General features: G+C 38.0%; 1 protein-coding gene across 1 annotated transcript in view; it reads left to right on the top strand.

Annotated features, from left to right (window-relative positions):
• The window catches only part of Abi1 (abl interactor 1), an 88,330-nt gene that overhangs the window by 65,779 nt on the left and 7,373 nt on the right, over positions 1–15,178 (top strand). The window contains 4 exon segments of the mRNA XM_038334021.2: positions 938–1,078; positions 4,504–4,604; positions 8,687–8,863; positions 12,049–12,135. Of these exon segments, the coding sequence (XP_038189949.1) occupies positions 938–1,078; positions 4,504–4,604; positions 8,687–8,863; positions 12,049–12,135 (506 nt within the window).

A 15,178-nucleotide genomic window follows, 5' to 3' on the forward strand; every position in this document is an offset into this window, starting at 1 on the left:
GTCACAGGCATCTGCATACTAGAGTGGCTTTGTGGAAAGCTGGACTTCACGTCCCCTGTCGTGTATTAATTGTATCAATATTTTCCAAGATATTTCTGAAGGATTAGTTACTTGGAAATACCATATTAGATTTCTTGCTTTTGTGGAGGGGATCAATTAGCCAACTTTCTTTTTTGTTGTTTTGTTTTTTCAACCCCATGTAGAAAGGCTTATGAATGACTAAACTGAGTATAATGTATTTTAATATTACATGTTATTAAGCATTAAAGATTATAACCATCAGTTTTAGTGATAATGTTAGAAATTTAAATGTGCCTTTCTAATAATTTTCCCAAGAAAGAGCAACAAATTTTAATTTTTGATTTTTTCGAGACAGGGTTTCTTTGTGTGACAGCCCTGGATGTCTTGAAACTTACTCTGTAGACCAGGCTGGCCTCGAACTCAGAATGATCTGCCTGCCTACCTCTGCCCCCTGATTGCTGGGATTAATCTGGCCAGGTGTGCACCTGGCCAGATTTTAATTTTTATGTAAAAATAGCAATATTTGTCACAATTAAAGTTTTTGTTTATATTACTCTTAAAGTTTTTTCTTTAGAAAAACTTTAGAGAGAAAGAGTGTATGTGTGTAACGCCTGGTGTGTACTTTTTAGAGGTCAAAGGACAACTTTGTGAAGTGTGTGTGTGTGTGTGTGTGTGTGTATGCGCATGTGCATGCAACTTCACCATGTGTAAATAAATGGGTTCTAGGGACTGAACTAAGGTCTCTAATTTGAGTGACAAGCACCTTTACCCTCTGAGCTATCTTGCCAGTCTTTTTTAAAATTAAAATTGTAAAACAAAATTCTGTTACAGTTAACTCAGAGATTATAGCAAATTTGGGAGGGGTACTATTTTGTTTCTCTCATTCATAATCCATTTTTCCACTTTTCTTCTTTAGGCGGAATACTCCTTATAAAACGCTAGAGCCTGTTAAGCCCCCAACAGTTCCTAATGACTACATGACTAGTCCTGCAAGGCTTGGAAGCCAGCATAGTCCAGGCAGGACGGCTTCTTTAAATCAGAGACCAAGGACACATAGGTAAGCCTTCTGTCTGAACATTTGAACTCCGAGAGCGTGTGCTGCTGACTGGTGAGTGAGTCTTTTTAGAGATGCAGAATACAAGTGAGGTTCTATGTTAATGCCAATAGCGGATGTAAAAGGTGAGGGGGTTCATATTTCTGATCCTGTCAAGTTTCAGTTTTTATTTTGAGGTTGTTTTCATTTGTGTATACTATTAGTAGGATATATTTCCTCTTTTTGACAGACATGCTGGGATTAAAACTAAAGAGTGTTTTAGAGACTGAAAATGTAGCTAAGATGACGTAGTGCTTGCTAACATACAGGAAATATTGGATTTTATCTCCAGCACCATAAAAGCCAGGCATAGTGAGGTAGATCTGTAATCCTAGCACTTGGGAGGTGGAAGTAGGAGGATAAGAAGTTCAAGGTCTGATGTGGGAGGGTTTTTTATCTATCTGTTTTTTTCATTGGTTAATTAATAAAGGAAACTGCTTGGCCTGATAGGTCAGAACATAGGTAGGTGGGGAAGACAGAACAGAATGCTGGGAGGAAGAAGGCAGTGAGACAGTCGCCATGGAGCCAGCCGCCAGGTCAGATATGCTGAATCTTTCCTCTTGGTAAGCCACCACCTCATGGTGCTACACAGATTATTAGAAATGGGTTAATCAAGATGTGAGAGCTAGCCAATAAGAGGCTAGAGCTAATGGGCCAAGCAGTGTTTAAATGAATACACTTTGTGTGTTGTTATTTTGGGTGTAAAGCTAGCCGTGCGGGAGCCGGGCGGGAACGCAGCCCGCTGCTCTTACTACAAAGGTCATCCTCAGCTACACAGTGAATTTGAGGCTAGCTGGGATACAGGAGACTTTGGCCTCATTTACTAGGAATTCCTGCCCATTATTAAGGGCACAGGGCAAATACTCTTAAATGCTTTTAGACAAAGGGTTAAATGCCGTAGGAGTTACACAGCGTAATGGAATTTGAGAGGTCAGAGGAAGAACACTCAGCTTGTTTCTGAGAAAGAGTTCTGAACAGAGCTGGTAAACCAGACTGTGTTAGTGGGCTTTGTGAAGTCCTGACTTGGTTTATGAACGTTGCTGCTGAATTACAGGGTCAGAATATAGTTCTTCCAAAGTGGAGGCAGTGTTAGTTTCATCTGATTCAGCCACTAGGTATTTACATGACTTTATTAAATACCAGTCAGAGACAAGTAAAACATAGTATTGTTTTTTCTAGAAGCTCATTGTGTTGAAAGAGGAACATCTATTTTTAAAGTACATTTCTAGAGTGTCATCATGCCAGGCTCTATGGGTTGTTTACTCAGTCACTGTTACAGATGTGGGCCATGGCAGCATAGACAATCTGTAACTGAATGAGCATGGCTATGGGCTAGGGAAGTTTTACTTATGGTACTAAAATTTGAATTTCATATAATTTTAATGTTTTGCAAAATACCATTCCTTTTTTTTTGAGTTTTCCTCAACTGTTTAGGAAAGAATAGTTAGCTCATAGGCAAAAATGTGGGCTGATGTTTAGTTTTAGCCTACAAGGTGAAATTTGCCACCTCTTATCCCTATGTTAGAAAAGCACTTAAGTCAGGAATTGTAGGTTGAGCTCACGTATACAACTATTCCTAGGACGAAATACAAAGTTGAGTGTCGAATTCCTGGCTTGAATGAGTTGAGAATTCCATATTTAAGCTAGTTTGTTCTATCAGTGGCTTTTTAAATTCCTTTTATTACAATGTGATACCCTAATTATAAATTGATCATATTGGAGAATAAAATAATCTTACCCAGGCACTATAAATCTTTGCTTTGTTGGGTTTGTGGGCATATTGAGCAAACAGTATTGCTTTTAAAATACAACGTGAGCCGGACACTGTAGTGTGTACTTGGAAGACGGTAGCTGGAGGGTCCTTTGAGATCAGAAGTTTGAAACTAGCTTGGGTAACTAGTGAAGGGCAGGTGCGCTACAGTAACTAGTCTCAGCTAGGACAAGACCCTGGGCTCTGAGGGAATTGAAGAGAGTTTATCAGTAGCAGCTGTTCTAGTCAGTGAACCCTAACTGCTTCTAAACTTTGTTCTCTTGTTGCTGTGCTAGGCTCATTGTCTTACACACTGCTCTATTGCTGTGAAGAGACACCATGACCACTGCAGTTCTTATAAAGGAAAGCATTTCATAGAGGCCTGCTCAGTTTGAGGGTTAGTTCATTATCGTCCTGGCGGGAGGCATGGCAGCATGCAGGCAGACATGTGCTGGAGAGGGAGCTGAGAGTTCTATGTCCTGAGCAATCGGCAGCAGGATGAAAGAGCCACTGGGCTGACTTTGATGCTTGAAGCCTCAGTGTCCTCCCAGTGACACACTTCCAACAAGACCACCCTACTCTACTTTTCAAGTAGTGTCCCTCCCAGATGACCGAGCACTCAAATTAGTGAGCCATGGGGCCATTCTTATTCTTATTCAAACCACCACTCATTTTCCAGAAAATTCCTTCAGTTTGCTTTTCTATATTATATTTTATTTTGTTTCTTTGATTGCTTTTGAGGCAAGGTCTCAGTATGTAGCTCTGGCTGACCTGGGACTTGCTATGTAAACCTGGCCTTAAACTCATAAAGAGTCACCTGCCTCTGCCTTTCCAGTACTAGAGTTAAAGGCATGCACCTGTGTGCCCAGCTTGTTTATGTTTTGGAAGTTGTGATACTCGTTTATCGGTCTCCTGAGTGCAGGGATCTCAGGTGTACCTACCATGCCTGTTCCACTTTTCTTTGTGTCAGGTAGAAATTTTAATGCTGATGTTCAGACAAGGGATACTTTACTTCTCCACCCCCTTTAATCCATTCCCAATGCCTTGTACGTACCTTTTTGTTTTATCTGTCACACTGAGTTTTGAGCCTGTGTTCTCATGTTCTGTTATTAGGTTTGGTGGCATGGTTCAGTGTTCTTTGCTGAGGAAGAAGGAGGGGAAACAGAGCTTCACTGAGTTCTCTAGGTGGTTTCAGACTTAGAGCCTGTAGCCGTAGCCAATGCTGAAGCTGTATGTGCCACCACAGCAGGTTCTTCATTGTCGGTCACATCAGGCTTTACATAGGCAACTGGTGACATACTCTACTGTGAAATATTAATGCTCATTTATTTCTTCAAGATTATTATTACCTTACTAGGCCAAGGTCTCGTTATGTAGCCTCTCTGCCCTTGAACTTGCAAAGATCCACCTGATTCTGCCTTCAGATTCCTCGGGTTAAAGGGCACGTAGGGATCTGAGTGCTACTATATATTGGTTCCAGAGTTTGAGAGGAACAGTGAGACACAAGAACAGGTTTACATATTAGGGTAAAGGGTTATTATCAAGTTAAAATTAATGTTTAGTAACCCCCGTTTTGTGATTAAATTTTTAAAACTCAATCTTTAAATATGATTTTTTCCAATGCTTCTCTCCTTTGTAGTGGAAGCAGTGGAGGAAGTGGAAGTCGAGAAAACAGTGGGAGCAGTAGTATTGGCATTCCCATTGCTGTGCCTACGCCTTCACCTCCCACCGCTGGCCCAGGTATGTTACCTCGTGCTCTCAACTTTATATTTATTTATATTGGATAAAATTCTTTATTAGATTGTGGCTATAGCTATAATAAAGGCGAATAACATATTTTAGATTGATTTTCATAAAGTTGTTGGTTGTACCAGCTGTTTGTGTGTGATACAGAGAAATAGCTGTCTTAAGTCAGTTTTGGGCTGTTTTGCTTTTAGTAATGCTTGTCTTTAATAGCTAAGACTGATGAAAAGGAAATCTCTATCATATTTCACTCAGAAGGTCAGTACTGTTAAACTAGTTTAGTTGTGACTTTCCTACTTATGGATAAGACTCAGCACCTATTTTAGTGTAATGCAGTGACTAGTAATGAGATTTAAAAATAGGGAAATTTATTTTTCCTTTTTAGAAAGTATATAAATGTAAGATATTCTGGGAGAGCATTCAGTTAACCCTTTGGATTTTAGTCAATGAAATGGAGACTTTTGAGATAGTTGTTTCTGTGTAGTTCAGGCTGTCCAGAAAGAAAGACTTTACAGTATTCAAAAACACACATATGAAAGATAAGCATAATAAAAAAATATTAGAGGAAAATATTCTTAGCTTCTTAAATATATTATTGAAGCAGAATGATCTGGGTTCACTTGCAGTTTTTTGGGTTTTTTTTTTTTTTTCTTTTCTTTTCTTTTTTCCAAGACAGGGTTTCTCTGTGGCTTTGGAGCCTGTCCTGGAACTAGCTCTGTAGACCAGGCTGGTCTCGAACTCACAGAGATCTGCCTGTCACTTGCACTTACGAACTCAAAGGCCTTTTTACTTAGTAAAATACTTTTCATTTGAATGTGTTCTGCATTTGGATTTTTTTTTTGTTTGTCTACTTTGCTGTATGTTGCATTTTCCTGTGTCATTTTAGAAAGTTTAATTCTGTTTTTTTTTTTTTATACTCTGGCTCGAATCATAAACTATTTTATTGGAAAGTATTTCTGTCTTGATTCCCTGTGAAGTCCTGATTCTCCCAGTGAGCATGGTGAGGGGTGAGACTGCATAGGCATCCGGGAGCTGTTAAATTACAATTTGTACAGTTTCAGTAAGCTCCTATAGCCAAAGATTGCAAGTTGTTACAGTTATTAGATTGTAGTTGATAATGCTAAATTAAAGAATTAAATCTGAGCCAGGTGGTGATGGCACAAACCTTTAATCCCAGCACTTGGGAGGCAGAAGCAGGTGGATCTCTGTGAGTTCGAGACCAGCCTGGTCTACAAGAGCTAGTTCCAAGACAGGCTCCAAAGCTACAGAGAAACCCTGTCTCGGGAAAAAAAAAAAAAAAGAAAGAAAGAAAGAAAGAAAGAAAGAAAGAAAGAAAGAAAGAAAGAAAGAAAGAAAGAAAAAAAATTCAAACTGAGTGACACCGATGTCTTCTGGTGAAAGGCCTGTTTTCATTGCTCTTCACTACCCCACAGAATGGTCCTGTGTGTGGTTTATAACCAACTTAATGGACTTTTTATTTATTTATTTAGATTGAGGGAAACTAGCTCTTACTGTTCAAAAAATATTTTAAATTAACAGTGTCTCTGATATCCTTTCATTGCGTGCTGCATGTTTGGGACTCTGCCTTGTGTTCCGGCAGTCAGAGCCCCTGGGCAGAGGTGGAGACAGGAAGCAGAACAGGAAAGGAAAATACAGTGTGTGATACAGGGGTTTGCTCTGGTGCTGTCCTTCGGCTCATACTTTGGAAAAGTTTGATGCAGCCTAGGTTTTAAGATAGCTGAGGATGTTAAGAAATAACTTTATTAATAGTATTCATTCAAACTGTTTTCTAGTTGGGAAGGACTAGACTGGGTTATAAAGAATTCTACATTCTGTAGATTTTTTTAAAAATTCTTTTATTCTTTGACTCCTTGGGGGCCTGCCACTCAACTCCCAAATAAATACACGGAGACTTTTACTTACTTGTGAATGCTGGCTTTGGCGTGGCTTATTTAGCCAGCTTGTCTTAACTTTAATTATCCCATCTACCTTTTGCCTCTGGGCCTTTAACTTGTTTATTCTATATGTCTTTCTTTACTTTTCTTTACTCTGTAGCTGGCTGTGTGGTTGGGAGGCTTGCCCCTTGGTGTCCTCTTTCCTTCTCTCGGTCCCCCATTCTTTTTTCTCCTCCTATTTATTCTGTCTGCCTGCCAGCCGCTCCTATTTCTCTCTCCCGTCGAGCTATTGGCCATCTAGGTGTTTTGGGCTGGCAAAGTAACACAACTTTATAGAGTTAAATGCACATAAAAGAATGCAACACATATTTACATCATTAAACAAATATTCCACAGCATAAACAAATATAATACATACTAAGCTAATATTCCACAGCAACATTCAATTTAGAAGTACACAGAAATATGAATAAGAATAATGAGGTGTCTTTTATGAGAACTGGGTTTTCATGTAGGTGAAATAAACTGACAACATTTACATAGACTGAGGAAAAAGCATAGAGGTAGAGAGGGAAGGAGATAATACAAACATGTGGCTGGCAACAGCACTGAAAGACTCTTAGTGAAAACAAAATACTCTCAGCTTATTGGAGCCACATGAGATGCCCTTTTTGTGTTCACTGGATAGTAACAGCATAGGTGTCTCTGTGTGCCAGTCCTGATGGAGATCCAGACATTTCTGGTGGAATTTGTTGATGTGCGCACTTTATAGACTCGGTTGTTACTTAGACAGATGAAGCCAGCACCTACTCCAATTTCTCAGTTCAGTTCTAGATATTAACCTCAGAATACCTGTTCTCAAAATACTAGCTCTCAAAAAGATTTCTCCATAGATTTTTGCAGTCAAAGCTTTATTCATTGTTTATATTTTTGTTCTGTTAGAGATTTTATTCTACAGGCTCCATGCAGTTGTCGCTTGACAGCTATGCTCTGTGAACTTGTGTATTAACGCATCTCACAGCTGTGTCACTTTGGATTCAAATACAGTCATTTTATAGGTGTAAGCCACTCCAAAGACAGCTTTTGGAGTCCTCCAATTTTTAATTTTTAAGTGTGGATTCAAAGGCAAAAGCATTTGTAAACCATTTATTCAGAGCATTGACTTTGAGAGCAGCAGGACCAGTCAGTATCGACAGGGAGGAATTAGGAATAAATTTCAGTTCTTAGAACCTATCCTAGACCTACTTAGTTAAAAACTCTGAAGATGGGACCCAGAAATCTACGTAACAACAAGGGGAGGTTTTCATCAGCACTGAAGCTTAAGAACATTGTCTCAGGGAAATTCAGGAACTATATTTAGCAGTGTTCATTCATAGGAGTAATATTTTTTAGTAGTGCCAAGAATAGCACCAATGTAAATATTTAGTAACAGTAATTATTAGCAGTTGTTATAAAAATAAGAAAAATTTACTTAACTGACAGTTTAAATTTTATCACTTAACTTGGGTTATTTAGCCAGATAGAATTTTGAATCAAATTCTGAAACTGTTGGCTATGGAAAAGAGGTCGTTTATGAAGCAGTTATGAAGGACCAATAACTAACAACTTTTATCTCAGACTGTGGTACTGATCTTGTTGGAGAAAGTTTACATATAAAACACTATATAGTTCTTTGTTTCCTTGGACGATTGATTCTTGAATATGCCCACCTTCAGTAGATAAAAAATCCTTAGGTATTCTAAGTTCCTTATAAAAGAAGGCATGGTCCTTCAGACAGCTTACACATATATGCCTATTGTGTTTAAAGTTATCTCCAGCCTACTCATCATACCAGTATAATGTACGTGGTGTGAGCAGTTGTCAGTGTGCATTGTTTAGGAGCACTCTGAAATGCACATGCAGACTACATGGAGTATTAGCAAAAGAAACAGCATTTGGGATTGTGCTTATTGCAAAGGGTTAAATAATAATGCTCCATGTTCACTTTTGTAACTCTTCCTTCACACTGGCTGTTCCCCTTGTTTATACACTTTGGAAGTAGAGCTAATTTGATTTTCATCTTCCTTTTTCTTTATTTTGTGCTGTGGGCTTTATAAGGTAATAAGAACCCCCATCTTGCCCTTTGTTCTGCTACTTTGGGTGTTTATAATGCTTTGTTGGTTGCCTTTAACTAATGCTTTTCAGCAGCCCCTGGCTCAGCTCCTGGGTCCCAGTATGGCACAATGACCAGGCAGATTTCTCGGCACAACTCTACCACTTCTTCGACATCTTCTGGTGGATATAGACGAACTCCCTCTGTGACTGCCCAATTCTCTGCTCAGCCTCATGTTAATGGAGGGCCACTTTATTCTCAAAATTCAAGTAAGCTTGTGTTTTGCAGGCATACAGCAATAGTACAGCTCCTTTTGAAGGAGATTATTTGAACTGGAATTCTTACTGTGATAGACAACAATTTAAGCCATGCTGTTTCATGTTTGTTTTTGCTTTTGAATGCTAATCCTTGAATAACCATCTTAAAAGCAGCTGCTATTCACTTACTCTCCAAGGTTTGCTTGAATATATTTAATCTAGCCAAATTCACCAAATGCTTTAATGTGCTATTAGTATTATTACAATATAATTTGAACTAGAGAGCAAAACAGTCTGAAATTTTATGGGCATGATTTTGATGGTTCAGTAGTGATATAAAGACACCAACATAGTCTTTTATTATTTTATTATTTTTTTAAAAAAATAATAAAAAGAAATTGCTGACTATCACTTCTAAGGTCGTGGACTTTTTCTGAAATGCTTTCAATTGAAAACATTTACAATGCCTGCTTACTTTCTCTTTCTGAATAATTCAAATGGGTGGGAAGGATTTTCTTTTGATTTTCTTCTGTTCACTTCAAATTGCACATCCCAATACTAATTACAGCCAGTGTTTAAAATCTTACAGAGTTAGAAAATAGACATAGAATTAGAAAGAAAATGTTTGAATATCCGAGGATAGTTATTGAGTTCACTTTCCATGTTAAGATGCTAAATTCAAAAAGGAAACAATTTGAAATAAGTCTGTTTTCCAGTATTTCTTTTTGTCATGAAGATGGTGGGTATGGACTGACAGGTTTTTCTGTGGCAGCTTTTCTCCACTTTAAAATTTAGAACTGAATGTTCTATAAAAAGGATGACGATCACTCTGCATTTACATGGGGATTTTCTTGGTTCTTTTATTTATATTTGTGTTGTGTGTGTGTTTATGCATTCATTCATTCACTTATTATTTATTTTTGACACAAGGCACTGCTTTGTAGTCTTAGCTGGCCTGGTGCTGCTTAACTTTTACTGGCCTTGAATTTAGAGCCCCTCCTATTAGGATGACAGGCGAGCACCACCATGTTTATCTTAAGTGGACACTGTCCATTCCATTTTTTTGTTAAAATTTTTGAGTTTCAGAGTGATTGGGTTGCAGCAAATCGAAGGGTACTTTGTCACAAATGCCTGTATTCAAAGAGTACCCCAGGTTTTTATACAGCCTTTTTCCAGACTAGAATTTTTATTCAGGCTACTAAGAGATACTAAACTCTTAGCTGATATTTACTTAGTTTACTGGGTTTTGAATGGTAGCTTAGTGTCTAAATAGATAACAAATCAATCATTTATCACAGTAGGTGGTTTTTTTTTTTTTTTTTTTTTTTGACAGACTGTCTGAGAACTCACTGTGTAGAACAGGCTGACCCTGAATTCAGAGGTCTCCCTGCCTCTCTTTCCTAATGGAAGATTAAAGGTGTGCGCCATCATAATGAGCCAGTTGTTGATCCCACTAGTTTCATGAACCTCTTTCCATGTTCTGCTTTTTTAGATCCCGTCTTTATGTTCATTACCTTCCCACACATGCACACTTGTCTTTTAATTTGCTCTGCAATGGGGTTTTTATTTTATCAGTCCACACTTGTCTAGTTGAACTTGTTTGTGGGACTGAACTCTTCCTTAATGAATATCTGTGTTCTTTTTGAAACTGGAAGGCAAACTTAGCTTCAGGTGTTAAGTGTGTTTTGTTTTATCCAGCTGTCCTTCAGTATGAACTGCTGGTGTAGATTTACTGGTGTGTGGCTGTGTTAGTGTTGTGATGTGCACATTTCTCTCTGTGTAGATGTGCTGGTGACGAGCATTTTCAGAGCACATCTTGTCTTTCTTCTTCCACTACTAACAAGCATGCCTAGCCACTCAGGGTTTTTTGGAAAATTATTTGGCTAAGGGGAGACTTTTAGTTGTTTTTGTTTGTTTTAAATTCAGTACCCTTTAACCTTTAAGGAGTCTTTTCTGTAACAATGAAAGACTAGTTTCTGATAGTGAGTTGAATGCTATTTTTAGATTTGTATGACTTTTTACACATATTGTACTAATTTTGAACTTGGAACCTCTCACATTTTTACGCTTATCAAAAAATTTATATCCTGCATTAGATGAAAATTATTTTGATAAAATGATCTTGGGAACCAATAATGTTCTTTTCCTTGGCTAATGTAACATCACTTACTGGTGATCATTACTAAGGCAGCTTTTTCCATTTAAACCAGTTGACTTTTTCTGCGTCATCTTTAGCAGTTGCTGTCTTGTTAAAATGAGACAAAGTAGTAAACATGAGGCTTTGCTTATAGCTTTTGTCACTCTTTCACACATTTGTTAGCCAAATGACATTTAATATCAATTTCCTATAAAGTATTTCCTGAAAAAGGTAACACATTTGCAACCAGCCAGGGTCTCACTTGAAATTAATATAATGAAAATAATTGTACATTTTGACTGATTAGAGAGAGATTAAGTTTCCTTTTTCAGTATCCATAAAAAAGACCATCTTTGATAACTTCCCCTGAGAAGCTGAATAATCACAAGGTAAATGGAACATTCTTGTTCTTAGTAAGTTTAGGGCTGATTTCTTACAAATAAAGCTGCCAACTTAAAAAGTAACAGAAATCTTATTTTGTTTTCCCATAGAGGTGTGAAAATTTAGATATGTAAGAATCTTCTTTAAAGGGAACTTTTGACTGATAGATTGATTTATTGATGTATTTATACAGGTAATCAACCGCTGTTACGCCTTAATTTGGTTTAAGATTTGCAACATTACCTCAAAGCTAGACAAATCTGTTAGTATATAGAGTTACATCAAAAACAGATTTCTGGAAGGCTTTGTAGGTTTTAATTGTGACATATTTTAGAAGTGTTTCTTTAAAATTTGACAAACATTGTGCTAAAATAAATGTTATATAGTAAATTAAAAAGTTCCCCCAATAATGTAATGCTAGGTTAAAAGTAAGTGTGTTTGTTACTTTATGCTCTTACCCATGCAAGTGAGCACAGCTTAGCTCTAGATTCTGTGGGGAAAAAAACTTGAAGAAGGTAGCAGGGTTTGTTTGTTTGTTTTTGTTTTGTTTGTTTTCATTTGCAGACTGTTCTTGGCATACTTATTTATGTTTGTGGTCCTTGTAACTGACTTCTGCTTTTTGTTTGTTTTCTTTTCTTTCTATATCTGTTTTATTCCCCATACTGTGTCTTGCTGCCAGTTTCTATTGCCCCACCTCCTCCCCCTATGCCTCAGTTGACTCCACAGATACCTCTCACAGGCTTCGTGGCCAGGGTGCAGGAAAACAGTAAGTCTGGAAACACAGCGGTCAGATTAGAAGCTGTCTTCTCTAGCATGCATGGCTGATGGTCACCTTGTCCTTCTCCTGAGCAGCTAATCTTACCTGAAGAGCAGGCACAGACGTGCGGCGCTGACCCTGAAGGGCACAGGCTTCCCTTCTTTCCTCGTGTGTGCATGGTTACTGACCCATAGCAATTGGAAAGTGATCTAAGACAGAAGATCCATTATTTGCATATTTTCAAGCAAAGAGTATTGAAATACAGGAATGCAAATTCCTAATAGTTATTTGGAGAATTAGAAAATCTTTTGCAGCTGGATATGGTGGTGCATGCCTATAATCCTAAACCCCTAGGAGGCTGAAGTAGGAAATCTTCATGTGTTGGAGTATACTGCGGGTTATATAGTAAGACCCTGTCTTAAAAAAATAAAGAAGCCAAAACAACAACATCTGTACTCCTAACAGAATTGTCAAGATATAATTATACTGTACATGTATCAGAAAATTGAAACAGGGCCTGTACCTCCTCCCGTAGTAGCACAGTATTTTAGAAAGGGACTAGTGGTTCAGTAGGTAAAGGCCCTTGTCATCAAGCTTGATGATCTGAATTTAATCTACAGAAAACACATGGTGGAAGGAGAGAACCTACTTCTCTAAGTTCTCTTAGAGAATGATTATAGATTCTGATCTTTATGATGCTTCATTATTAAGAATGAGTCTTGGAGTCTAGAAGGATGGCTCAGTGGTTAAGAGCACTTGTTGCTCTCATAGAGGACCCGGGTTCAGTTCCCAGCACCCACACAGCAGCTTACAACAGTCTCACTCCACTTCTGGAGGACCTGATGCTGTGGGCTCTGCGCTTGTGTGATGCACATACGTACATGGTAGGCAAAACACTCATATATAAAAAATTATTTTGAAAACCTAACCTCCAAGAATAAGTGAGTCATCTGCACGTTGTCTGTCTGAGGGACTGACAAGGATGGCGGAGTCTGCCTCCTGCCCTGGCCAACAAGTGACTTGTGCTGGCCTGTGAGCTTGTATGCCAAGTAGAAACCTGTCTGCTTTCTTAAAGTTGTATCTTAGTGAAGACTAGGTTCAATAACTTGCATTAGATATTTATAGCGTGTATATTAATCTAGGTAGACTGTATCATTGCTCATTACCTTTGAGGTTACAGAAAATTCCGCATGCCCGGAGTGAATATTGTGTGGCAAATGGAAAGTACAGTTGCTGAATTATTCAGTGTCAAACATTGAAATTAAGATAGCATTTAGATCTAATTTACTTTATTTGGGATCTGCCTAAAAATAAATTTCAGAATTGTTTGATTAGTGAGCAGCCTACTTGAGCAGCTCATCTTTCAGGAAAGTACATTTGTTGCAAATTCTATGTCAGCTTTTGCTGGCTCTTAATTCGCTTCTCTCATTCACTCCCTTGCACCAACTTTATTCAGTGTTACATGCTAGGCTCTGGGAAGGATACAAACAGTTTAAGTCAAAGTCTCTTCCTTCATGTGACATATAAGGGGCTTATTGAAAATGTAAATTTAGAATTTTGAAATTTCTGAGTGCCTTCTTACTAACTTCAGTTTGAAAACCGTGTGTTCACATATTTAAAATTAAATAAATCTACGTGTTTAAAAAATAAGTGGTAAGGGTAACTTACTAGTTACTGCTGCTCCTTTCCCCATTTTTTCAGCTCTTGGCAATTTTATCCAGGGTCTTGTCCATGCTAGGTTAGTTGTTTTAACAATGAATTGCATTCTTGTTTGCTGGGTTCTGGAATGGCTCTCCTGTGTCGCTCAGGCTGGCCTTGCAGTAGAGTTCTTCTGCCTCAGATCCTAAGTAATGTGACGGCAGGTGTGTTCATCATGCCCAGTGATAGTAGAAACTAAATCTGTCAGAGATTGAAAGTGCCAGATGATCTTTTTACATTGCTCCATTATTAAGAATTTCTAGGAAATACTTTTAGTAGCCATTGAACTTCTTGGGTCTAGAGATCATTGACTAATTGGTAATTGAAAAGAACAGAAATTTAGTATTCATATGCATTATTGCCAAACAGATTCACAACTATTTTTGTTCTTTTTAATAAGCACATGATGTTGAGTCGTTATTCTCATACCACTGATATTCCAAATTTATTCCTATTTTGTATCTGCACTTTAAGTATTATTCTATGAAGTGCAAATATTTTATGTGCTTTTGAAATACCTCTGGTGCTTAGAGGAGGTGACAGCAAAGGCATGTAGTGCTTAATCTAATCTGGTTTAAGATATGAGCCCCTAATGACCAATACCTTCCATTATTAACATCAGAAAGCCTTTTGGAGCAAATATGAATAGTGGTAGGTAAAGCATTAGGGCAGAAAGTTGAACTGACCAGACTTTTTCCATAAAATTAAAGATAAGTAAATATATACTTAATGACAGTTGAGTGGTAATCTTTAACTAGTGCTTGTAAAAGTAAGAGTGACATCAGTTTAGGGAATCCAACAGATACGTAGTGCATACATGAAGCCAAATGAAGGATATGCGCTGTGGTTATTTGATGTCAGGATGGGTCATACCTCTTCTCTTCTCCACACCAGAATGCTTATGGAGGGTGGAGGTCAGGCAGACATGCATGTGCTGGACAGCAGCCCAGCTGTAGACTTGGTAGATTGTTCTCAGTGAGCATCATCACATAGAATTGATTTTTTTATTCTTTGTTTCAAGAATAAAAGTAGAAATCACAGAATTTAACTAGTAATGAAGGAGGACTGTTCTTTGCATGCTATAAAACTTGGGGGATATTTTCAACATTCCCTGTCAGGAAGAATAACCTTTAAAACATACATCAGTTATATAATAATGTTTTTATTCCTCCCTTCTCTCTCATTCATTCTTTAAAAACAAAACAAAACAAAATCAAGAGCCTTTTTGTGGAGCTATGGATGGCATAGAATTAGCTGTGTAGACCAGGCTGGCCTTGCACTCACAGAGATCAACCAGTTTCTATTTCCCAAGTGCTGGGATTAAGACATGCACCACCTTGCCTGATCCCCCCCC

The sequence above is a fragment of the Arvicola amphibius genome, chromosome 6, assembly GCF_903992535.2.
Source record: "Arvicola amphibius chromosome 6, mArvAmp1.2, whole genome shotgun sequence".
NCBI lineage: Eukaryota > Metazoa > Chordata > Mammalia > Rodentia > Cricetidae > Arvicola > Arvicola amphibius.